The 26,404-nt window shown below is 41.3% G+C and overlaps 1 protein-coding gene across 5 annotated transcripts in view; it reads left to right on the top strand.

Moving 5' to 3' along the window:
- ANO1 (anoctamin 1) overlaps window positions 1-26,404 on the top strand; it is a 141,824-nt gene that overhangs the window by 80,331 nt on the left and 35,089 nt on the right. For 3 of the 5 annotated variants that reach the window (XM_083749855.1, XM_083749857.1, XM_083749854.1), the window contains exons 7-13: window positions 4,189-4,240; window positions 7,551-7,616; window positions 8,119-8,174; window positions 10,365-10,406; window positions 14,222-14,286; window positions 16,786-16,920; window positions 19,977-20,137. In XM_083749855.1, the coding sequence (XP_083605981.1) occupies window positions 4,189-4,240; window positions 7,551-7,616; window positions 8,119-8,174; window positions 10,365-10,406; window positions 14,222-14,286; window positions 16,786-16,920; window positions 19,977-20,137 (577 nt within the window). The remainder of the gene's footprint in view (window positions 1-4,188; window positions 4,241-7,550; window positions 7,617-8,118; window positions 8,175-10,364; window positions 10,407-14,221; window positions 14,287-16,785; window positions 16,921-19,976; window positions 20,138-26,404) is intronic. The other 2 variants (XM_083749858.1, XM_083749856.1) reach the window with 1 other exon arrangement.

Below are 26,404 nucleotides of genomic sequence, written 5' to 3'. Positions count from 1 at the left end.
ATTCAATAGAGCTTCCTCCCAGTTAATTTCTTATTTATTTATTTATTTATTTATTTATTTAATTTAACAAAAATTATATGCTACTTGATTGTAAGTAAGCCTGTAAGCAGTTTATAAAATGCAAAATCAAAATCCTTCTTAAAAACAGATATTTAAAAACATTCAAATGCTAATAAAGATGTACAGTAACTTAAAACAGTGCTTTCTTTTTTTCTTGCTAGTGGAGCTAACTTCCCCCTATCACATGAGTCATCTCCATGTCACAGAAATGTCAGTGGCAGTGTTGTATGAATCTCAAGCCAGGTCATCCTGAATTGAATTCCTGTCCTCTGTATAGAATTACTATGAAATATAGGAACAGAAAGTAATGACAAGAAGTGCTCCTAAAACATTTCTTAAATGCCCCCCTACACACACACACACACACACACACACACACACACACACAATGTAACATAGAATACCTGTGAGCTGGCTCTTGGGCATATTCACAACAAAGAGATTCCCCACCACAAACACATGTTCCAGAGTGGCCCCGGACAACAGCTCTCTTTTTGAATTTGAAATCAGAAAAATTCAGTGAACACTGGACAACCATATGAACCACTGATCCATTAAAATAGGAAGAAATCACCCATACCCAGGCCTAGTTATGCACTGCTGACAAATAAGGGCTGAGGATGAGTAGAACCAAGCCTTTCTTTCCAGAATGTGTTTACTCTCATCAAGTGGAAAGAATCCGTGGGAAAGAGATAACATTTTCTGTGCTTCCTTTTGCATTTATCAATAAACAATACATAACTGTAATTGAAGCGTATAATTTTTTATGCGCTTATGTAAAGACATTCTCTTCAGCAGGGGACAGCAATTGTCCAGCCCTTCCCCTTTTTAGTCACTTGTTTTCCTTCTTCCCTAAAGTTGTCATCCAGCATTCATTTCTAAGCTCTCTTATAATATTAACTAAATAGGTCAATATTTAGTCACTCCCATCCCTAGCACTGCGTGACAGACAGTTCAGAAACATTCATTTAGTTTTCTCATTTAAAAGTCTTTTCTTCTCAGCTCCTCATCTGACAACTGAGGGGAACATTTTCTTACCTCCCAGGACTTCATGATTTTGCAGTGGTGACGGGTGACGTTCCATAGCAAACTTAAACATGGAAGAAGGGTCCTTTGTTGTCTTCCGCATTTCTCAGAAACAAGAGAATGCTCCAATTTCCAGCTGCTCTTGTCCACTCTTGAGTGGACTATTAGCATAGTGAAGAAGCTCAATGAGAGAGGAATAACTGTTCAGTGATTTATTTATTTTTAAAAACCCTGCTGGTTTAAAGTCATGAGTTAACACATGTGGGCTCCACAAATCAAGGAAGCTGGAAGCTAAGGCTGATGCCTTAACAGACATGACCCATGATCAGCAATGATGTGCAAAGGATTTGGAGGTGCTCGTGATCAGGAGAAAAGCTTTCATTCTTTGCTATGTTAAGATTTCCACCACCAGGCATGTTGCAAGGCATTTAGAATTGCGTTAGAATCTGAGGTTCTTGATGGAGATAAAACATGCAGAATCAAGAGTATATGAGACATCTTTGTTGGTCCCCATAACTGCATCCTCCCCATCTGAATTTGTGTCACGCCCATGGGAGTTTTTCATTTCCAAATGTGGCCATGTTATATTAGAATAGACATTGCACATAGCATCTGCAATATGGTTCCCTCCACAGTCATTATATTCCTGGCCAAAAAAATTAACTTCAAAAATTGATCTATGCACCCATCACCTTATTGTACCAGAAGTTGTCATAGACTTGAATGAAATAAGAAAACGGCTGCTCAGAAGTTCACCAAACCATTGAAGGATCACATGCCCCATCAAGCCTGAATAAAATGCATTAGCCACTTTAGGAAAACTGGAAAGAAATACATTTTGAAATTGGAGTAAAAAATATCAATGTGCTGATTTTCAGCACCTTTAAACTTGCTGTTGCTGTGGATCAGCTTGATCATGTACACTGTTTCTGTTATTAGCTCAGTAAGTGTCATTTTTATAAACAGTAGAATTTATAATGGTGGGACTTTTTTTTGTAAACTCAAGGGGCACTCCCATGCTCTTTAATGAGTCACTAATGAATGGCATCCAGTTTGTGGTTGGTCCTCTTGTCTTGTCAGATGTTATGGGATGAAAGGGTCTGTACAAAGGCTTTTTAAATACTTCCTCTGTGGAGTCCTTCCATCTCCCTCCTTTCCTTAATCAGTCCTCAATAATCCAACACTCTCATATTATCCTGCTCATAACATCAACATTTTTCGTATGCTGATGTCAACTTTCACTTCCTGTGGCTCCTTCAGTAATCCAGTACTGGTCCTTTTCTCCCATATAGAGTTACCTAGCCTTTCTCACACTGCCTTCTTTCCTTCCTGTTATTTGCAAAGAGAAAAGTAAACTGTTAACAACGTTTATCTATTGCCACTTTAACTGGGAACGTAGGTAATGTATGCTACTCCTACTCAGACTAAAACCATTGCAATTAATGACCCTTAATCAATAGGTTCCATTAATCTCCATGGGTCTACTCTGTGTAGGACTAGACTTAGATACAAGCCATTAGCCCTACTTTTTTAAAAAAATAACTGAACAGAAGTCGCTAATATGTGGAGCATCTTTTAAGAACAATCCTCTGGTGAGATGCTTATCAGAATTCATTAATTCTACATAATGTAAAACTATTTCTTTCTAGATTTTACACCTTGCAAATATTGTATTTTGAGGGACAGCATACAACTCCCTTTAAAATTTAAGGCTTAAATTAATGAGCAAATGAATGCAGAAACTGCTTAAGATTGGAGCTGAAAAAAAGTCTCTTGATTTTATACCAAGCTTCAAATAAATATAAAAGACAAGATATGTACCGGTATATACCTTACAATCAACACCATAACTCGCAAAATTCACTTACTGCCGTTTTCTCTATATCTGTATTTTAAAATGCTAACATTTATAAAATATAAATAACCCTTTTTTAGTTTTCATTTTACAAAACTCTTTTAAGTATCAGTTCTGCCAGAAATACTATCCTTTGTGGTTTTCTTTTCTTTTTCTTTTTCTTTTCTTTTCTTTTCTTTTCTTTTTTTGCAAAGGAAAAATAGTTAGTAAGTATAGTTCTTTATTGTTTGTTTCCATGGTGTGATAATCCAGCTGCAATCCACTAATTATATGACTTCTATTTTTGACACACAAAAATCTATCTAAAATGCAAACTTGGCCACAATGCTAAAACGGTACGTGTTTAAACAAAACAGTGCTTAGCAAAACAGAAAGAATGACTTCAGCATAATTCCAAATGTATACCTAGACTTGAAGGGGCTTATGTATACCTAGACACTTTGGGGCTCATTAGAGTGGAAAAAGAGCCTATTGTTTTGGAATGTTTTAATTGGCTTGAACCTGCACCTTGGAAGTCAAGGAACCACAAACATGGATGAATCATCCAACTCAATTGGGCAGATGGCAGTTGCGAGCGAACCGTTGTTGTTGTTGTTGTTGTTGTTGTTGTTGTTGTTCAGGAAACTCCTGAATAATAGGAGTAATATGATAGAAATAATACAATATATGTATGGTAACTATCTGGCATACATGGCACTGGCTATAGTTTATAGGGTGGTGACCCAGAAGTGCACATTTGCAGTGATTTTTAACTCATGGAGCAGAATGTACACATATGGGAAGGTATGGTTATCAACCTTAGGGCGGGGGAGAGCAACCGAAGAGTCAGTAATGGCATTCAAAGCAAGAGACATGGAGAGGCATTCACCTACCATGCCCCATTAGAGCAAGGATCTCTGCTTGCATAGCAAGACTTCCCTCCCTCCCTCTCCTCTACTCCTACCCCTGCTTGCATCCTGCACCTTCAGCAAATTTGGGAGATCCCCTAGAAAAGATTTGGGGCACCCAGCAGGGAAAGGAGAAGGAATGCTCACCTTATCACTACATTGAATTCTACCCATACTGTACAAAGCTACTAATTCCTGTGTGCTGAAATAATTGCAAATACTTAATATTCGATGATGGTGCTCAAGAACTTAAACGTGCCAGTGCTTAAATTTGATCTGTATGCAATCAAAATCTTACTGCTAATTTCCCAAAGGCTACAGGTGACCTAATGTTTATAAAACCATTTTTTCCCCTTGTAGGTTTATGAAATATTGAAAAGAACTACATGCACCAAAGCCAAATATAGCATGGGTAAGAAAGTTTATTTAGCTTGCAGATCAGCATATTTTCCAGATTCCAGAATATTTGAAATTTACGTGTGAAGAGTTTGCAAGTTTTTTTATTCTCTTGTCTAATATAGTTCATGTAACCGAGAGTGATTTGCGTGAGATTTTAACTTGCAGAGATTATGAACTGCTTAAACTGATTTTGTGGAGAGAGACTCAGCTGATATACATACCAATATGATATGATAAACCAATATATTGCATACACTCACATTGTTTATGCATCTCTCTGTTTTTAGGCCATCAACCTTTTATGGATACATGCCATATTTCCCATGCTCTTTGGATATAATTCTGCCAGGTCTCAAAACAAGACATGTGCAGTACAGTCCTATGCATGTTTACTTGGAAGTAAGTCCTACTGTGTTTAATATGACTTACTCCCTAGTAAGTGTGTTTAGGCTTTTAATCTTTGTGTGCATCTCTCACTGCGCTACTCTAATCAAAGCTAACCTTTGAAATTTATTGTAATTTCTATTCTGGCAAGCCATTCACCCAGAGGGTGTTAAAAACAAGTATGGGAAACCGGATTACTGCCATGCATGTGCAAATATTGGCACAAAGACTGATTAAACAACTTTCGAATAATGGAAGACTAAGCTTTGATTATTTATCAATCCCTGGCTTAAACTGGGCCATTTGATCAACATTTCCCATAGCACTCTTATACACTTCTTTATTTGTTTGTTAAGTACGGTATTTTATTTATTTCATAAAATAATTTATGCTCTGCTTTTTTTGCTTTTAAAAGCCCTATTAAGGCAACTTACAAATTACAAATCAAATCAGAATGCAAGTTGAGTCGCTTCTGCTGTGCCTTTAAGACACTGTAATGTGGGGGTTTTTTATGGAGGTTCTTCCTTCAGTGGTATGTTATTGAGAAACTTGTTGGAGGAAATACCTTACAGCCTGTATTGGAATATACAGACATATGCCTGAGTCTTGGCACTGTGTTAGAGGAAACTGTAGAGTCTGATGCATTGGTGGCATGTGCCAAGCTGGCTTTGTTTCTCTATGGTCTGTACATGCTTCATACAACAACAGTAATCAAACTGGTTGATTTTGTAACCAACCAGGAATATTCATGGAATCAACCCTTGCTTAAAAGCTTGTGTGTTGTTTTAAGAAAGGAAGTGTGATTTTTTTTTTTCTTTCAGGAGAAATCAGGTTTCAAGAAATCATTTCCTTTACCTGTGTCTGATCGTAGCATTTACAAATCAATTTGCCGTTGTGGTCACAAAGTGGCCTAACAATCATGACTACATTAACAGAGAAAGTGATCTGATAAATTATATATTCCTTCCATCAGAAGTGGATGTGGGGGTGGGGAACACCAGTGTGCATAGCTTGATTAAAAAATAATGGCTGGGCACTTTCTTCAAATGATGTAAAGTGATGTAATGCCGCCTGGGACTGCATTTTATATAATCCTAACAGTATATCAAAGTGTGAAGTTGGTTAGGATCAACAGCCAATCTGAAATGAATTTCCAAGATGTCACTAACGCCAAAATCTGACAAGACACTTCCACATTTCTCAGTTTTCAGGTGACTGACACCCAGAGCACTTTTCAGCAGATTTCATCCTCGGAACCTTCATTCCGGTTGGAAACATAAGAGCCCCCCAATGAGGAAAGGCCCTAGCCTAATAGTAGAACATCAGCTTTGCATGCAGAAGATTCAATGTTGAGTCCCTGTCATCTCCATTTAGGGCTGCGAGAGAATCCTGGAGAGCCACTGCCAGGCAGCATATAGACAGTGGTAGATGTAGCTGACCAATGGTCTGATTCAGTATAAGGCAGCTTCCTATATTCCTATATGATCCTCATTTGAATGGATTGACTAACAGCATCAGTGTAGGGTGGGGGCTTGTCAAACCAGGAAAAATCACTTACATTAAGTGATTTCTTGTGGGGTTGCAGCAATAGATTTTCCACTCTAATAAAACTAGCCTAAGTCTGCCACTTGAGTAGGTCATCCATTGACATTTTGTCAAATCTTTTGTCAAGGTGTGGGCTTGTTGTTCCCAACCCTTTAATGCTTAACAGAAACACTTACTGATTTGTTTCCTGTGGGCGATCGGGGGGGGGGGGGCAGGGAGCCATTGTGCAAATAATTAATGATGCTAGACAAATGAGCAGTGTTGGCATTTTCTTTCTTCTTCAGAGCATGATCGAAGCTTCTGATGAACCGGGAGCTTTTAGTAACAACTGCACAGATGGTCTTTGGCATTTAATAGACTCAGCCCTTCATTTGCCATCTACAGCCATAAACATAACAATGTGCCAGCAGTGCTTAGGCAATAAAACTTGATTATAATTTTTCTTATGGTCAGGCATTCACCTACACCTTCACTCTTTTAAATACTCTAAACAAACAATAGCAAAAGACTTGCTTAGCCAAAGAAATTAACTTCCATTGCGGTTTCACTGCTGATAAATTCATGTGTATGTTACTCTTTGTACAACAAATACAACAAATTCACCCTCAAGTGAATTCCATGCTTTAGTCTTTGAAGTAAATTGGTTCAGGGTATCCCAGGTTCCATGTTATTGAGCATGAATCCTCTAAATAGTTTGCAGAAGGTTTAAGTAGCAATGCAGAATTGGATGAAATGTTTGTTGCAAGAGGCAACAAATAACTTTTGTAGACTGTGGCATTAGTATTTCTTCTTGTTGTAAAGTATCCTATCAGTGAAATAACTCTGAGAGTAAAAAATGGACTTAATGAACCTAGGGGTGCGAAACTGAAAATATTTCCCCCCACAGAATACATCACACTGTATGTTTTCATATCCCTGTCCAATGCCTTGTTATTATGTCAATATCCACACTGCTGTTTTCATATTGCTTTTTAATATTGGTTTTGCTGACTAGATCCAAGCCATTGTAGATAGGGTATCAGAACCAGCATGCATGTTTTCTGAGGTAACATGACCCTTTCAAAGTCTGTCAGGTATCCCGTATTTGGAAGCAGCTATATTAATGCCAGCAGCTGTAATGAAAAACACATCCAGCAATCAAATACTGCAGTCTCCAAGAGTCTGTAAGTAAGCAGTTGCTGGAATTCTGTGGCAAGCTAAAATTTCTAAGCGCATTCTTCACCCATTGCAAAATCCCAGCTATACTTACAGGAGCGCCTGATATATACTCTCTTATTCAATTGCAAATTTTAAAGATTATTCCCCTGAAGAAATAATATACATCCCTCTGAGTCCCCATCGCACAAACATTGTAACTGCTCAATCATACAACTAATAGACAAATGTGTAAACAGGGCAAGGAGAGGGAAGAAAGAAGGAAACTACCCTTTTAAATAAAAGACGAAAATGTGGTAAATATGGTAAGTATAATACCAAGGTCTTTCCAAAGGCTTTCCAAACAGCTTCTCTAATCAAGCTTAAATCTGATTTTTAAAACTCTTTTCTGTGGATGTGTATGTAAGAGAGTGGGAGGGATGGCTATTACTGACACACCTGGTGGTCAGTCCCAGCTGAACTCTCCTCTTTCTGATAACCTCGCCTTTTGCTACTTCCAAACCTATGGGCTTGCTTTTCAAATCCAACTTGAAGCTTCAGGTTGTGTAATTTATTGCAATGACTAAACTCTTGACTCCGCAGCGTATGACTTCCTCTGATTCTCCACGGCTTTCCGTTTCTTAAAACAAATCATGTTTAATAATCTATACATTCAAAAAGCTGTGAAGGCCAATTAATGGGTGCAGATTCATTCTCTAACAAAATTGCTGATGTTCTGAGAGAGAAATCTCCAGAACTGAAAAGTGGGTTTATGTGAGGGAATTCAGACTTGGAAGCATAAATAGATATCCTCTCTTGTTTTTCCAGGGATCACCAGTCTGCTTGCCAATGGCGTTTACAGTGCTGCATATCCCTTGCATGATGTAAGTGGTCTTGGAATATATTTTATGTTTCTAGAAGCTGATACCAAGAATCCTTAACATGTTAGATATGAATGACACTATCCTAAACATCTTCAGCCTTTCATGAGCCCAGCATCCTACTGCTCTGCTTGCATATTACATTTTAGCAATTTCTTCAGGCCAACTTTTTACGGGTGTTGTAACACAAATAATAACTTTCTTTAGCTGTATATGAATCAGAGCCGTAAAAATGACTCAGCAAATGACCTGCTCAGCAAATAACCATGCTTTGACCTTCTTCTGCCAAGGACACTGGGATTGCTGATACATATTTATATCCGTGGCACCATGTAGCTGGTTTCCTGATCTAAATCTTCTTGACATACTCCTAATAAATGCAACAGATGCTCTCAATGGGCAGTTTCTGTTGTAAAGTTGGATTGCTTATATATGACTTGAAACATAGGCTACATATTAAATCATATTTACATGCATCCAGGAGTGGCCACCCTGTTGCTGCATCGTTATCAACTATCTAAAGGCTGCAGATTATATACTCATATTTCACAATATAATTAATTACTTTGGGTGCTTGAAGATGATGATGGTACTAATAACAATAATAACTACAACATGTGTTTATGTGTGAATGTGATGTGTTTACCCAACAATTCGTTTAAACAGTTTAAATATTAAAACTAAAGTCGAATTAATACATTCCCGAAGAAGACTGAGAGCTGCTTCTCAGTGATCCTGGGGCTGTACCTGGACCCCCACTTTAGGTTGTCCAGCTTTATATTAAAAATGAATGCATTTCAAAGCATTGTGTATAAATATTTCTTATTATTAATGTGGAAATATGCCTCTGGTCCTATTCTTTCATTCCTTTCTGCACTTAAAAAAGAATCACCTTATATTGCTACTGCCCCCCTTTTCCTGTACCAGTTCACCTTGTGACTGCTGTTTCGTGGCTTTTTCAAACCAAGCCAGAGAAACCTGTAGCAGCTTAGACACTCTGTGGAGTTACTGTAGGAGGAGGTCTCATAAGCAGCAGCTTACTTTCATGCATGTGTCAACTCACAATGTAGACACTCCTGTCTACAGAAACTAAGGTGGTGATCTCCAGCATTGCTGTGTTACACCTGTCATTAGGTGACTTTAAAAGATGAAGGAATGAAATGCTCTTAAAAGGGTGCATTCTTTAGTAGTCTTGTTCTTGTGAATCACTTCCAGCTTGCAGTGGGAAAACTCAGGCTCAAACAACAGACATTCCTGGATAGGGATACCCGTTCCTGGATAGGGATAACCTGACCACTGTAGCTCAGGCATTGGTAATCTCAAGACAGGATAATTGCAGTGCTCTCTATGTGGGGCTGGTCTTCGGCCTGGTCTAGAAATTTCAGCCAATGCAGAATGCTGCTGCCTACACTGGTACTGCCAACACATGACACTGTCAACACAAGACACTGCTGCACTAGCCTCCTGTCTGCCACTGGGCCAGCTTAAGAGGCCCTGGTACTAGAGTGCAAATCCTTGAATACCTTAAGGACCACTTTACCCTGCGCACCCCAGATCCATCACTGAGGTCATGGTGGGCGTACTATTAGTGGTTCCCTATGGGCTAGAAGCCAACAAGGGAACATGCCTTCAGTGTTGTGGGTTCAGTTCTATGAAATCCCCTCCCACAAGAAGTCAGATAGGCACCATCCCTCTTTAGTTTAGTTGCCTGGTCAATATTGTGTTCTTTCAGGAGCCCTTTGCACCTGAATGCTTCTCAGATGTTTTACTTCTTTTTTCCCTTCTTTTTTGAGTTTCTCAATTTTAGAGGTTTTAAATTTTGGAGATTTGATTCATGTTTTTAATTGTGCATGTTTTTATTGTAGTAAGCCGCTTTGAGACCTACATGGTGAAAAGTGGGATATACTTTTTAAAATAGATGAATAAATATGTTATTCCCCCTAGAGCAGCTGCCCAGTCTGCAAAGGGAGGGCCTTAGCCCTTGCCAACCTGGTGTCCTCTAGATGTTTTGAACAGCTCCCTTTTCGCTGAAAAAAATGGATGACATGAGATTAGCAAAGGCTTGCCTAGGACATGATTTGCTAAGTCTTTCTCTGTCATAATTACTGGTCTTGCATGTATACAAGAACAAAAGAACACATGTCATTTTTGATTTGTTGCATAATATCTCTTTTCTTTTCTTTTTTAAAAAAGGGGGATTATGAAGGTGAACACGTTGAGCACAATGACAGAAAAGTAAGTTGGTACTTGAGGACTCACCTCTCAGAGTGTCAGCTCTATGGGTCACCTTTTGAAGTATGGATCATATGGATACATGTCAAGTTTCGGGCCCAGCCAACCCACCTAACTGATTGCTTGGTTGGGGTAGCAAATGAGAAAGAACAGTATTCTGGAAGCATATTCCAGAATCGCAGAGTCAGGGTGGGAATGTTGCAGCAGCAGGGACATTGTGGCAGATGGTTTCTGCGTGTGTGTGAGACACCACAGCCTTTTCTAAGCAAACTGTTAGAGCTGCAATTTTTGTGCAGATTTTATTGCAAGCAAGTCTCGTTAAAATTATTTCACAATAAGTCTTCCAAATGTAAAGAGAAATGAGTGAGATATCAGAATAAATATCCTTAGGCTATCAGGCTGAAAACAAGGTTCTTAGTTCCCATGAAACTCTGATTCTGAGACAGATTCCATTGCTGACCTGTTCCCCATTCCTGAGTAACCTTTTTGTTGGTGTTGGTTGTTTCCTCTGCTCTTGTTTGTTAGCCGAAAGGAAGCCAGAAAGCAAAGTGTACACTTCACGTTCCACCAATTGTAACTTTCAATAACTTTAGCAAGTACATGTGTCTAATCATACCAGACGTTATATGTTATTCAGTATTTGAGTGGCATGTGCTACCTTGAGTAATGTAATGAAAAAACATAGTTGTACTAGATTGCTAACAATCTATTTTAAAAGTGTCTTTTGCTATTCAGGCATTGAACATGATGATACTCAAAGGTTGGGGTGAGAACAAATGACAAAATCTTACTCCATCTAATGTTGCAAAATCGCTTGAGCAAACCCTGCCAGTTGTCCCAAATGTCATAGGAAATGTTACCCCTTTAAGGGCACATGCCGTATAATTTTCCAGTTGCAGTTGTAGGGTGGTTCTTGCTAATTTCAGAATTCCATTTATGTAGGGGACATTTTCACAAAATAAGCAATTTCTCATTGCTAACTGCTGCGTTATTCATCTGAAAGCTAAATATAACTGAACTGCTGCTCCTTCAGACAGAGGAAGGTATTGTTGTGATTCCTCTGTTCCATTGACACTTTCTCTTCCCTGCATAAATAGCAGAGGGATTCTCATGAAGGAGATGCTATTATCTGAGCATGCCAGTTGTCACTTTGTGCTATCTGGACATTCAGTCAGAGAGAAGAATGTACTACCTGGCCAAGGATTTGATGCATGCCTCTTCCCAATGCCATCTTCACTTCTTTTTCCGGTAGGGCTTAGGCCTGCATCCTCTGGCCTATTTTCAGTGCCTGGGCTCATTGCCGACACATGAAACAAAACAGCAGCAAAGAGAGTTTCTTTAATAATACACAGAGTGAACTATCCTTACCACAGAAGGTCGCTTCACATGCTCAATTTTATCCTCAGGTGTGAGTCACCTGTGTGCCACATATTCACACTTCTGGTTAAATGTGAAGGGCACACATGTGCAGAAATGTAGAATCTGTGCCTTTAAAATATTAAGAAACAGATGATCACATATTCTCTCAAGTATTTAAAAGAGAAACATGCCGAATTTAACAGGCACATACTCTTCCTGCTTTAACGGCACTGGCCTCTCTGTGGAATGATGCTGTTGCTTTAGGCAGCTGATTCTGGGTGCCCTGAAAGGACACCACATTTTTAGCTATTTAATTTACCATTGTTGTATTTTTACTGCCAAGCTTGTGTTGTCTTTGGTTTAATGTTATGTGTGAATGCAGCCAAAGAGGCTTGCCACACAGCTGTTTAAGAGCACATAACATGAGAGGAATATGGTAGTGCCTTCCAAACAGCATGGGTGAACATGCAAAGCATTTTAGGAATCAAAACTTTAGCTAAATTTGGGTTATGGTTTATTTTTTAAAAAAATGCTGATGGATGAGCAGCAATTTACATAACTGAGCTTCAGATTAGATCATTCCGCTCAGAGGAAATCTCAGTCTTGTGAAGATCCCTGGTATCTTTGTTATTACTTGGCTCCAGTACGGGTTCAAAGTCTCTTTTAAGCTGAAGGCCAGAACATACTGGCCTCCCCCAGTAATTGAAGAGCATCTCAAAAGGTGGAAAATGTTGGCTTCCCAACATTTTTAATCCATTTTGTGATTCCATAATAAATAATTGAGAGTTTAATTAGATGCCCTAGACACATTTGCATCTGTTTATTAACGCTCTTTGCTGTTGTCGGCCCTTATGAGATTTTGCACATACCCCACAGTGGTGTAAATCCAGACGAACTCTGTGACCTTAAATATCCGTGTTGGTATTCACCCTCGGTGCACTTTGATTTAAGAACAGAGATTAAAATGTACTGTTGCTCCACGTTGTAAAAGGTATAGTCAGGAAGTTGCTCTGATGTGTCCAAGTCAGCATTGCTACTTCCAATAAGCCTGCATAAGGTTTCCTATACCAAATGCAACTCCTTTATCTGCCACCCAGCAATTGGGAAGAAAAGCAGTGCTCCGCTAAGTGTCCGCTTGCATAGACAGATGTGGTGGAACATCTCTTCCATTCGGGCCATTTTCCCACACTACTGAGCAAGGAGGCCTCATTGCCTCCTCATTCAGCTGCAATTTTTCACTCTGCAGATTGCAATATAAAACCTTCAATTATGAACTATGAATCAAGTGGTCAGTCCAAAAGTCCTAAATGAAAAAAGTGTTACAAAAACACAAAAGTAACTAAAACACTTTTCCTTGACATTTGGAGAATTTGGTTAACATTTGGAGAATTTGGTTATTTCAGAAGTTTAATTTAAGAATTGAGATTAACTGCATGCCAAGCATAACAAATTCATGATGGTTCTCTGATTTTCATAAATGCTACAGTGGCGAGATCTCCAGAGTCTCACCTCTCCCGCAACATGATAGGGTTGTGTTTGCACATTCTACTGTCATAGCTTTGGCCCAACTGACCTCCAGACTTATCCCTGTGTCCTGAGTGAGGAGTTTGGATGTAAATTCAGAGAGGTAGTGTTTGGTAGTGAAATGCATACCTCTGTGGAATATTAAAACTCACTGGCTGTAATCCAACAAACTTGCACAAATCAAAATCAATAGCCATCATTTAAAGGAGTGTTGAACAAAATTGAGGGTGGGGCAGAATTGCAGCAATCAACAATAACGCACCAAGCACAAATATTATTTTTCTCCCTGTCATTACACAGTGACAAGAATAATCAATCTTTTAAAGAAAGAAAGAAAGAAAGAAAGAAAGAAAGAAAGAAAGAAAGAAAGAAAGAAAGAAAATGGCCAGCTCAGTTTTCTCTAATTTTATGGGTTTATACTAATAGTGGTCTTTATTTGATTTGGCTAACATCGTGGTAAAAAAATAAGGAAAGAATAATAAAGAAAGATCATTTTGTCCTACTCTTAGGTTCAGTGTGCATCTTTCATATAGTGCATAATATTAGTTCAGAGACTATAAGCCAGGTTCTTTCGTCTTAACCCACACTAATAACTCAAAGAACAAACATGCTCCAGATCTATTAAGAGCCTTTCTAGTATGTGCATTGCTACAAATCATACATCAAGGCCGCTCTTGCCTCCCGCCCTCCGCCCCCCAGCACCTTTATATCTGTCTGTTAGTTCTCTTGTAGATTAATACAAGAAGCTGTCAGTGAGCCAAACCATCAAACTCATGTTCAATACTTAATGCAAATTATATGTATTGGTGGATTAAAGAACATAAACCCACAAGATGGTGACACCAGAGGACAATGTGAACTCTGTAGTGGAAGCAAGGAAGGAACTGCTTGCTTGCAGTTTTAGTTTTAGTTTTAATTTTAAATTTCTTTTACAGCTCCTGTGTGAGGAATGGGCAAGTTATGGAGTCTTTTATAAGTACCAACCAATTGACCTAGTGAGGTAAGGAGAATGTGGTCCCTCATTAAACCTAAACTATTGCCTTGCCCCTTTCCTCCAAATGTTTGTTTACAGCTTGAGGCTCAAGAGAAAAGTCAAACTGCCCAGGCCATATGTTCATCCTCTCTCTGTATTCAGTTTGACAACCAAGAGTGGTTCTAAATGCAGGTGGCACTGTGGTCTAAACCGCTGAGCTTCTTGGGCGTGCCAGTTTGAAGGTTGGTGGTTCAAATCCCCATGACGGAGTAAGCTCCTGTTGCTCTGTCCCAGCTCCTGCCAACCTACCAGTTCAAAAGCACACCTGTGCAAGTAGGTGCCGCTGCGGTGGGAAGGTAAATGGCGTTTCCCATGCACTCTGTTTTCTGTCACTGTGTTCCATTGAGCCAGAAGCGGTTTAGTCATGCTGGCCACATGACCCGGAAGGCTGTCTGTGGACAAACACTGGCTCCCTCAGCCTGAAAGCGAGATGAGCACCACAACCCCATAGACACCTTTGACTGGACTTAACCGTCCAGGGGTCCTTTACCTTTTTACCTGGAGATGCCTGGGACTGAAGTTTCTGCATGCAATAATGTTCTCTATTACTGTACTGTGATCCTTCCACAAACTTAAGATCATGCTTATTTTGTTTTAATTCAATTTATAGCCTACCTTTTCTCCAGGAACATGCATGGTTATTCCCCCACACTCAGATTTTATCCTCACAACAACTCTGTGGCATAGATTAGACCAAGAGATAGAGACTGGTCCATAGTTACCCAGTGAGCTTCATAATTGTGTGGGGATTTGAACTCTGGCCCTCCAGGTCCAAATCCAACAATCAAACCACTACACCATGCTGCGTCCAACAAGAGGAGTGGAGAAAATGGGATCATGGCTGGGGAGGAGTGGCCTAAACTTCCACAGATTGATGCCAAACTGATACTCCCCCCCTTCCCACATTCCTAGTACAGTATTTCATTTTATTTTTTAAAAAATGGCAAAACTGCTAATCACATTTTTAACACAATGTATAGCAAGGCCAGGGACGCAGGTGGCGCTGTGGGTTAAAGCCTCAGCGCCTAGGACTTGCCGATCGAAAGGTCGGCGGTTCGAATCCCTGCGGCGGGGTGCGCTCCCGCTGCTCGGTCCCAGCGCCTGCCAACCTAGCAGTTCGAAAGCACCTCCGGGTGCAAGTAGATAAATAGGGACCGCTTACCAGCGGGAAGGTAAACGGCGTTTCCGTGTGCGGCTCTGGCTCGCCAGATGCAGCTTTGTCACGCTGGCCACGTGACCCGGAAGTGTCTCCGGACAGCGCTGGCCCCTGGCCTCTTGAGTGAGATGGGCGCACAACCCCAGAGTCTGTCAAGACTGGCCCGTACGGGCAGGGGTACCTTTACCTTTACCTTTATAGCAAGGCCCCCAAAGGTAACAAGGCAGGTAGCAGGTACTATTTTGCAACTCCACCCTTTTCAGCAATTCCCAGGGAGATGCAGCTTGGGAAAAACCTGAATGCTCTGCTACCACCACCAAATTCTAGTGACACCACCTTACTTCAAAAGGCTGAATGGAACAGTATCCATTAGCAATATACTTTGACTTAATGAAAGCTTCACTGGAAAGAATCAGCAAGGGAATATATTTTTCTCTCTAACCTCCTACTTCATTTTTTTTTCAGCTTTTGGCCAGACACTTCAATATATTGTGCAGCTTCATTTATCACATTCATCTGCACAAAATAAAGGAAGACTTTGTTAAATTAAGACTCTACACTTAGAATCTGGGTTTCATTTATTGCTTTTGGAACAGGAGAGTCTGTGCACTAAAAGGAAAGCTCATTTCAGACATGTGTGAGGGAAGGAAATTGAAGGCTATTGTTTCTACTTAATGGCAAACCGCAGTTTGTATGGTGTCTGGATTTTGCAAACTATGCCTTACTTAAAGCAGGCATGGCCAAACTTGGCCCTCCAGATGTTTGGGGGCTACAATTCCCATCATCGCTGACTACTGGTCCTGTTAGCTAGGGATGATGGGAGTTGTAGTCCTAAAACATCTGGAGGGCCAAGTTTGGCCATGCCTGGCTTAAAGGAAACGGTGTACTGTGGTTTGCCACTAAGTGGAAGCTGAGCCTCCCAATCCCCTTGCCTTGCACTTGGGGCAGGGAGGAAAGATAACATGCCTTATTGTCCTCATAACAATAAACCATGGTTTATCATTGTGACTGAACTGAGCCAGTGTGAGGAGATCCTTGCCAAGCCTGTGGTGACCAAGATAGCTATAGAAACAGATCAGCAAAGCTGCCTGATAAGCAGGAAAGGATGACTTACTTGGTGCCTCCAGTCCTGGATCTGTTCCAAGCAGCATGCAGACAAGAATCCTCCAAGGGGAAATGCATTCCAACTAATCAACAGGGCTTATTTTCTCCTTCAAAGTCAACCCTGCTGTGTGATTCATAAGCTTAAGCATGGTACAATTTAAGAAATAGTAAACATTGCACAACGTTTCCCCTTCAATGTATTTCAGAAAGTACTTTGGTGAAAAGATTGGACTGTATTTTGCCTGGCTTGGCGTTTATACACAAATGCTTATTCCAGCTTCCATTGTGGGGATTATCGTGTTCCTGTATGGCTGTGCAACAGTGGACGAGAACATACCAAGGTAACATACACATTTGTGGGTTTCCATCTTCCACGTGTTCAAAAGGTCCTCATTTCCGCTTATGACACAGGCCATGTCCAGTCTGCTCAGTCATGCTCAGGCATGAAATAAGTTTATCATCTGATTACAGCTGTATGAACTGTGCAGGTATATTAACTTCTCGCACATAGCTAACACTGCTGAACTCAAGATAAATGTATAAATAACATTAGATGAAAGTATAAGCGTTAGCTTATTTCATGCCTATTGATGAGTCTTGTACATATAAGGGGCAAGTACTGCCCCAAATCCAGAGATGCTTATATACAAAAAACTATTGAGTGCTAATAGGTACTCAGCTTCCATGCACAGAAACTGCTTGACCATTTCATTGATGGGAGATGAATTAATTTTGAGTATCGAAATATCTACACCCTGCTGAAATTAGAAGCACTAGTTAGCTTATACCAAGAACAAACTTAGTTGGTCTCTAAGGCACTACTGGACAACTTTTTTTTATTATTTAGCTTGTTATATACAGTGATATTCTCTAAGAATGAGGCTTCAATGCTCTGTACGCATTTACCTGGGAGTAAGTTCCATTGAAGTCAATGGGACTTCTGAATATACATACAGAACTGTTCTGCATGAGATGGGAGTTTTACTAACTTCACTTAATGATCCATTATATGTAACTTGCTGTCATCAGTCTTGAAAGCTTGCATACTCTGACACCAACAGGTCTTACTCAGGAAAAAGATATCAGCTTACTTGCCTTATATCTCTCAAGAGTCACATTTTCTGTGGCTGCTTTTTAAAGCTTTCAGATCTTTAATTGAAAATAGATCAATATAGGGTACAGGAAATAGAAGGATGCTAATAATGTATATTAGTTAAGTGCTGCAACTTGCGACGCAGTTCTAATTTATGGGAAATGTCTGTTTTTCCTCAACATTTTTGTTTCCTTGTGGTATCTGGCTGATGGAATCGCTGCAAAGATTAGACGTAAGGGGTTCAGAACTTAGTGTGGCATGTGGGAGGAAAGAGTTTCCTTAGTATAGACCAGGCATAGCCAATGTGATGCTCTCCAGATGTTATTGGCCTACAAACCCCGTCAGTAAGAATGGCCAATGGTCAGGAATAATAGGAGTTGGAGTCCAGAAACATCTGTACTGGCATCCCTGGAACTAGTCTTCTGAAATGTCATTCTCTGAAGTAATCCAGTCCAGAATTCTAAAAGGTGTCCAAATGCATAGCAAACAAACAAATTACCAAAATACATAGTAGATCACCACTTAACCCTTTCCCCCATGACTTCTCATATTCCTTGAAGCATGAGTTTGATTCTAATGGTCATTTTTATTATTAAGCATCATAGTTCAAGAAAAATGGTTACACATTGGGAGGAGTTCTGGAGAGGCTATGAGCTTATCCATACTTGCTCTTGTCCTGCTTCTCTTCCCCAGAGAAAACTGCTCTCTAGTGCTCACTCAGAACAAACAGCAACCCAATTTTCCGTGGATTGCTGTTTGTTCTGATTTAAAGCTAAAGAGCGGGTTTTTCCTGGGAAAGGAGAAAACAGACCAGCCCCATGCCTAGCCTAGAAAATGCTGGTCAAGTTGAAAACTGCTTGGACGTATGCTAAAAAGTTGAAGGGAGTGGGTGTCAAAAAAAACTTCAACCAGCCTGGAAATGCTTTTCTCCTTCTGCAAATTGAAGAGGACTAATGGGATGGGGAATGCGTTTTGCAAAGCATTCTGTTATGTACACATGTTTAAGGGATGGCACTGAAAGCAGGTCTTCTGTGCTGCAAATTAAGCTCTGAGTCCATGTATACTTCGTACATTTGTACATAGTGAGGGTTCCTCTGAAGTCTGTTTCCAGAGAAGGCTCACCCTTGCCCTGTCTTCCTCACTCCTATAGAAATGCCTGCCTAAACAAGTTCTTTGTGCCATGAAGGTACCAGGAGATAGGAGTCAACCTGGGGCAAATTCCATTGAAATGCCTAAACTGCCTTGACTTGTTTACTTGCTATAATTCCTAGACGGAGGGAAATTTAGTGATAGGCAATGGTCTGGTACAGAAATAATTTATGGAACATGTACGTAAATGGAATGAGAACAGGTTACAGAGCTGGTGTTTCCTTCCTAGCCGCAATGTGAATTTCTTCCTTCCATCTTATGGCTTTCTATCTGCATTGTGCTAGCCAAAGTTAACATTAACCTCAATTATCTTTAACTGGTGTCTGGAGACCATATTCATACCCTGCTTTCAAGCTCTGGTTAAAAGCAAACGCTGGCCAGTATTAACCAGGGTTAATGTCAGTGCAGCAGTAGATAATGCTGAAAAGGGAAGGAAAAGGAGAATGCAGGGGGCGGGGGAAAGGTTGAGGGAGAGCACAATTCTGTGGCCTGTCCCAGTTTCCTTAACTGTTGCTACATGTTAGATTATATTGGCCACTTTACATTGACACTGGGCCAGTATAGCTCAGTAACTACAACAACACTAGTTGCGTCTCAGGAGAATGGAGTAGAATGTCTTAGGGCACTGGTGTTCTGCAGGCTCCTAGGTGTCCGGGAAAGACATTTCATGCCCTAAGCATACAATATTGTACCAGCACAAAAATACTTAGACCAGTATGACATCACAAAATGCAGCAATAGCAGAGCCGCACCAGCATAATAGACAAACATTTAAGGGCAGAGTCTTTATAAAGGAATCAGTGCTATTTCCCTTCTTCCTTTTTTGTACTGTAACTTCATGCAGTTAATACTGTCATATAGGCTGCATATACACTATATATTTAAAGTGTACAAAGCTATAGCTCCCAGAACTCTTAGCAAACTTCAGTTCTCAGGATTTGGGGTGCATGTTTTCAATGTATGGTGTATAAACAGCCATAGGTAAGTCTGAAATGAGGAGGTGGATTCATGAAAAGAGCTTTTGGCAGGTCAGTCAGGTGAATATACAATCTGTATAAATTACAGATTGGGACCAGGGGAGAAGCAGGACAAGAAAACACCAAGTTTGAAGAATGGTTTGTATTTACCTGACATGCACTGTTTGTTTTCCCTCAGCATGGAGATGTGTGACCAGAGGAACAATATTACTATGTGTCCCTTATGCGATAGAACCTGTAGCTATTGGAAGCTGAGCTCCGCTTGTGCCACATCTCGGGCAAGCCATCTCTTTGACAACCCAGCAACTGTCTTCTTCTCAGTCTTCATGGCTCTGTGGGGTAAGAATGTCTGCACGACTTTGGTTGGCCCGGGCATTGGCTGCGGTTTTTAATCTGCTTACTTGCGGAAGGAAACAAGCAGGAGGATAAATCAGTGTTTATACAATTCAACAGTTAATTATCTGTAGATCCCCCCTTTTTTTCCTTCTCCCATAAAACTGCCACCCTTATATTTATGTTTTGAACTGAAGGTTAAAATAGAAAGCTGCTTGGATGAATATAAAATGAAGCATTTGTCATAAAACTGCTGCATGGCATGTATAGATAGCATTAAGGGGATTGCAGAGCATGCCAACAAAATCTATTTGCAGACTTGGCTTCCAAATTAGACCATTGGAGCTAAGATTTATTGTTGGGGGGGGCGGTTCTTATAGAAATGGCCTTTAACAAAGTACAGTTGAATAATGACCAAGCTGCTAAGTGCATTAGTGTTATCAATAGGATGCTGTTTGTACCTCTCAAGGTGTCCTTTTATTTTTGAGGGGCATCCCACTTTTGCAAAGAGCCTTCCATGATTCAGGTATTGAGATGCTGTAGCAATTGAAAGCTATGCACCAAGCGGATTGTGTAAAATGGCAAAAAACAACAACCCTGAGATCTAGCTATTAAAATTCAAAAAGAGTAAGGATTTGCCTTCATAGCATGACATAATCCTGAATGTGCAATGGGGGATCTTGCACATGTATTCTCACACATGCAGCACATACCTGGGATAATGTGATATGAATGTTTGCACATAATGAAATCTATTACACCTATTCCAATTTGGAGGTGGTGTTGAATGCAGTCCATAAGCAAGATGCTCCCATAGAACTGTATCACCATTATTGCCTGGGTGGGTTTCAGTTGTTGCAACCTGAGGGTATAGACAAAGTACTTAAAGACATGTGGGCCACTAGCACTTGTTTGCATGATTCTTTCCTGTCTTGGCTGATAGTATCTAGCTGTCTCCACCCCTTCCTTGTGTGTTTTTGCCTGGCTAAATTGTATTCTTGGACGATGGCTTCTGCTTGCCTGCATGCACCATGGACAGATGTTTGTCTGAAAACCTCTGGCTTTTGTATGGCCGAAATATAGAATTGTGTACAAAAGTAAGAGTCACATCCATTGGCTGTGGTCATAACCCAGATTCCCGCCCACCCCACCCCCAGCACACACACCTGGTTAGGACCCCAGATCACCTGATCTGGGCTGATGAGCTGTAGCTGTAGAAAAAGTGGGATGGTGGCAAGGCATGATAGTGCAAATGATTTCCACTGTTGAAAAAGGGGAGTGGATTATGGAAATGGAAACAGTGGCCCGGGACGACTCAAGGAAAGCCAGTGTGGAGTCAGTAATGTAGGAATATTGAAGAACACGTATGTAGCAGCAGCAGGAGGAGCAGATGGTCCAGTAGAAATCCATTATAAATGCACGTTAAAAGTGTCAAACACTTGTTGCTGCGTACGCTTGCAAGTAGGCACTTGTCTAAGATGTCTGCACCCTGTTGCCCCACTTTCAAATATTAGATATATGGAGAGTAAAGTACAGCAGCTTAGACAACAGAATTTGCAGCAATTATTCTTACCCTGCATGAAATTGTAGTATGGTGCTTGTGTTTGTTTTTAAATTAAGATAATTGCCTGCCACGTAGAAAACTTTTTCATTATTGATGACATGTATTATGCCATTTGATATGAGAAATACAGTTCAAGTTTCCATTTGCTCAGCTGTACAGGGAATCAATTTTTTTCCTATTAAAATGCATTTCAGTCAAGTTACCTCTGTGAGAGTTCAGGACCTGGCTTCTTCCACCACCACCACCCCTTTTGACTAAATCATCATTTTTTTTTATACTGCTAACACACACAACTGTATATTATACTTAATAGGAGTGGGGTGGTAAGGGGTGTCTGTGTGATAATGGCAAGCTGAAATATGGACTGATGGAGTTTAGATTTAATTTTATACTGCAGTCAGCAAGAGGGAAGCCAAAAAGGAAGGAAGATGAATCTGAGCAAAACAACCTATGCCACAGAGATCGATGATTTGTTATCATGTAGAGTGGCTTGTCACATTACATGTATTGAGAAATGTGATATATAAGCCAAAGCAGAATGTCGTGTCTTTAAATAATCTTATCCCTTCATCCAGGCAATCAAATATCCATTCTCTCCCTTTCACCTTTCCCTCCCTTTCCAATACATTTGCAAGTCCCTCAGTCTAGACTCCAGATACTCAGAATATATGATACACTGAAAACAGCACTCCTCTAATCAGAAGTGGCCATTGCCTAGTCTATTAGTCAAAACAATCCTATAGACCAGAGTGGGAAAACATTAGGCCCCCCCATGTTGTTGTTGGTTTGAAATCCCATCAGCTGCAGCTGTTGAATTCAAGAAGAAACTGGGCTGAGTCTATGGTTATTAAATAAAGATTCTTATTTTAGAGTACTTTCCATGTCCACACTTGCATACAAACTGGTGTTCCACCTTCCAGAATTGTCTCTAAGCCCTGTGGTGGACTAGTCTAGGCTTAGGCCAGAGAGCATTCTGGAATCCTGGGTTGCAGGGATGATTGTAGGGACAACTCCGGTACATTTTCTGTTTTTAAAGCAGATTTTGATCTCGTGTTATGCTACTTTTCTCCACAACTGTAAAAATATTTCCTGCTGTTATTTTTGTTTGTTTAGGGAAAGAAGAGAGTATGCTATCAAATTTTATGTGGCTTGGCATGAATTATATGGCCAGGCATCACTTTGACCCTTCTCTCCTTCTCCTGTGACAGTGGAGAGCAGTATCTCAAAATCACTATGAAGAAGTGTGCATGCATACGAAAGCTCATACCAATAACAAACTTAGTTGGTCTTAGTTGGGATTTTTTATTTATATGTTTTTTATTTATATGTTATAGTTTTGGAGCGTCTTCATTTTGTTTTTTATTATTTTATTTTTACAGAGACGGATTGTTCAGCTTTGTGTTTAATTTTTTTCCCATTGGTTGCATTGGGAAGTCTGTATGTACATACCCATACACACACTGCACTGCCAAGTTGGCTATTTCTAGCACAGGACCGTCCAACATGTGGCCTGAGAGTAAGCAAGGCTCAGGGTTTTGGAAAGGAGACGTGAGGAGCTCTGATACGGTCCTAGAGTCCACCATTTTTCCTTCCCAAAGCCTAGTTAGCACTTTCCCAGCTTTGGGAAGGAGGTGGGTGCACTCTAGGTCCCTGCCAGAACCTTGCAACTTGCTTAACTGGCTTTGGGAAGGCAGCATGAAGGTCATCAAATTTTGGCCTCGCTTCCGCTCCCTCCTCACGTGTGCACAGCAAAGTAGCATGTGGGCCACAGGTCTCATGTCAAAGTACTGTTGCAGTCAACTTTGTGTGAAAAGTTGGACCACCCTGCTCTTGCATAAAAGAGGACCCAAATAGTTTTCTGTGTTTTATGTCATTTTAACCATGGTGGTTCAGCTGCAAGCTAAGCATTGTAAGCTAGTGCAAAGGTAAGTCAGATTTTTAGGGAGTATATATGAATAGAATGTCAAGCTCAGTAGCTAACAGACTAAATTGCAGTTTGTAATCTAGTAATGAAAATCCTAGTCCTTGTTATTGCCCCACACTTCCTCTCTGATATTTGCTCTCTAAAGCCTTTCAAAAAATTATGTTGCTATCACTGTGACAAATGCAAGTCTTCCACGTCCACCTTGAAGAGACCAACGTCACAAGTATAAAATGGAAGGGAAACGTTTGTGTCATTTTGAGCTACTTGGTACAGGGCAAGATTTTATCTTATTTTTCAAAGGGTATGTATGTCTCTCTAGTCTAGTACTATCCATTCTGACTTGCAGCAGCTCTGCACGGTCTAAGGTGGAGGCTCCCATTTTCCCCATGAGTCTGCTTTGAGCTGAAGCTGTGCAGGGAGCGTACTTGGGGACATTCTGCACTCAAGCGCATTCTCTCCCACTGAGCTATGGTTTCAAGTGGCAGCCTGATGGTTTGTGGCTGTGCTCTGTTCTCTGAGGCCAAGGTTGCATAACATCATGACAAAAATGCATGCACAATCAGTGGTTTGGAGAGTAGGGTTTTAAAAAAATGTTTTACGGCATGGTCCACACCCAAACACAATCATCCAGCTACAAAGACACATCCTGATCATCTCCTTGGACCTAGCATATCTGCATGTTAGAGAGTGATACAGTTCCTTTATGGCTTTGTAAGCTAACGCTGTAAAAGAGGGATTCCTGGTAGCAAAGGGGGGGGGTGGGGGAGAGAAGTCTTTCATTATCCATAATTCTCACTTTATATGCATGTACCATTCAGCAAGTATACCAAGCATCCCCAAAAAAGCTATCAACAAGCTACAGAAAGCCAAAAGCACCATTTTAAGGATTATACATTTTATTATATATAATTATGATGTCAGTGTGCAATGAGTTTCTAAGATTTATGCACAGGAGATACAGAACAGATTAACAGAACTGATTAAAACATGATTAACAGTGGCGTAGCGTGGGTTGTCAGCACCCGGGGCAAGGCAAGTAATTTGCGCCCCCTAACCCGTGGATTTGCGCCCCCTAACCCTAACCCCCAGATGTTGTGGCCGGTGCGGCCGGCCCCCCCTGCACCCCCCACGCTACACCACTGCCACAAAGTAGTGCAAGGCTTAATCACATGGCGGGGAAGAAGGCAGCAACTGGGTCCCGGGGGCGTCTCTGATGTGGCCTTACGGGCACCATTTGCAAGCGGGGAGCGGCACCCCATCCACGCGAGCGCGCCCCCAGACGCAGGAGCCGCGCAGGCAGGGCTGGGGGCTGAGGCGCCAATGGAGGGGAGATGAAGGGCCTGCGAAGCCCTCGAGCACCAGAGAGCTGCTCCTGGTTTCGCGGGGGGGGGGCTCGGCCGGGGGCGGCAGCCCTTTTGTCCGCAGGATGGCAGCGGCGCCACCGGCCAGCCCCATTACCGGCCCGGCCAGCCTCCCGGGGCGCCAGGGCTCCGCCGCAACTAACACCTTCCCTCCAAAACTGGGCTGGTCGGATGTAGTTCTCTCCCGCGCTCAGCTCTGCGCTGGGCGGCCGCTGCATTTTCCCTCCCCCAGATAGTCCCTCCCTCGCTCTCTCTCCGCTCCGCAACGCACGCCTGGCACCCTCCCCCTCCACAGTGGGCGGCGACCCGGCAGCTCGGATCAGATTCGCACAGCCAGCACTGTGAGAGAGAGTGAGCCAGGACCAGGTAGGGGCAGAGAGCTCCGAGTGCGCCCCCAAAAATGTTGCGCCCGGTGCGGCTGGCACCCCTTGCACCCCCCACGCTACGCCACTGATGATTAAAATATGTTGGCAAATTCCCATTGTTGCTGCGTAATTAAGATACATGGAGACCTTGCCTAGTTCCTCCCATTTTCCTTTTCTCCAGGGTTTTACTGGGATCTCAGTACAGCTTGTTGATCACATCTGTTAGCAGTCACTTCGGAGCAATTCCCCTGGGGTTAGGCTTTCTCAGCACGCTTACTTCTTTCACAATTACTTATTTACTGTGTTGTGCTGGTCTGTTCCCAGTATTCAAATCCATGTCCCCAGGGCATTCCCCAACCTCAGTGGCACATAGATTGATGTACACAAGCTGTGTTTGCTGCAGCTTAAGAGTTGTCGCTATGCCCCTCCTTTATAGTAGCATCCCCATTGAAAATGAAATTAGAGCCACACTCTAGGTTCCAGCGCAATTACTGCTTTACATTTCCTTCTTTACATATTTTCTTGTAAGTCATTTGTCCAGTGCTTGGATTTAAGATGATTTCACCTTAAGGAAATCTGCATAAGTCCCAAATAGTGCTGCTGCTGAAATTTGCAAGTAATGGAATTGAGGATTGATGCAGAGGTTCCAGCAGCCCCAAACATATTATTGCAGCTTTGGGCTGACAATTACTTTATTGGGAAGGTTTCCCCTGTGATCACTCATTGCAAATGCTTAACAAAAATTCAAGGTTTTATTAATATTTTCAAAGAATAGGGGGGAAACCCAGATAATAGATTGCCCCTACAGTCTTATTTTCATGAAGCGAGGGGCTAACCTGCAAGAGGTGGGTGCTCCAATTCATGTATGTATGTCTTATATTTATATCTTGCCTTTCCTCCAAGGAGTTTGAAGCAAGGAGTCATCCAGCCTTTTGGTGTGTGTTGTCAGCAGTACGCTGGTGACACACAGCTCTATTTCTCCTTTACATCTGCAGGTGTGGCAGTGGATGTGCTGGACTGGTGCCTTGCTTCAGTAATGGATGAGAGCCAATAAACTGA

Source organism: Podarcis gaigeae, assembly GCF_964106915.1.
Source record: "Podarcis gaigeae genome assembly, chromosome: 1".
Taxonomy (NCBI): domain Eukaryota; kingdom Metazoa; phylum Chordata; class Lepidosauria; order Squamata; family Lacertidae; genus Podarcis; species Podarcis gaigeae.
Note: the sequence above shows the minus strand (reverse complement) of the source record. Positions and strands in the feature narration are given on the sequence as shown.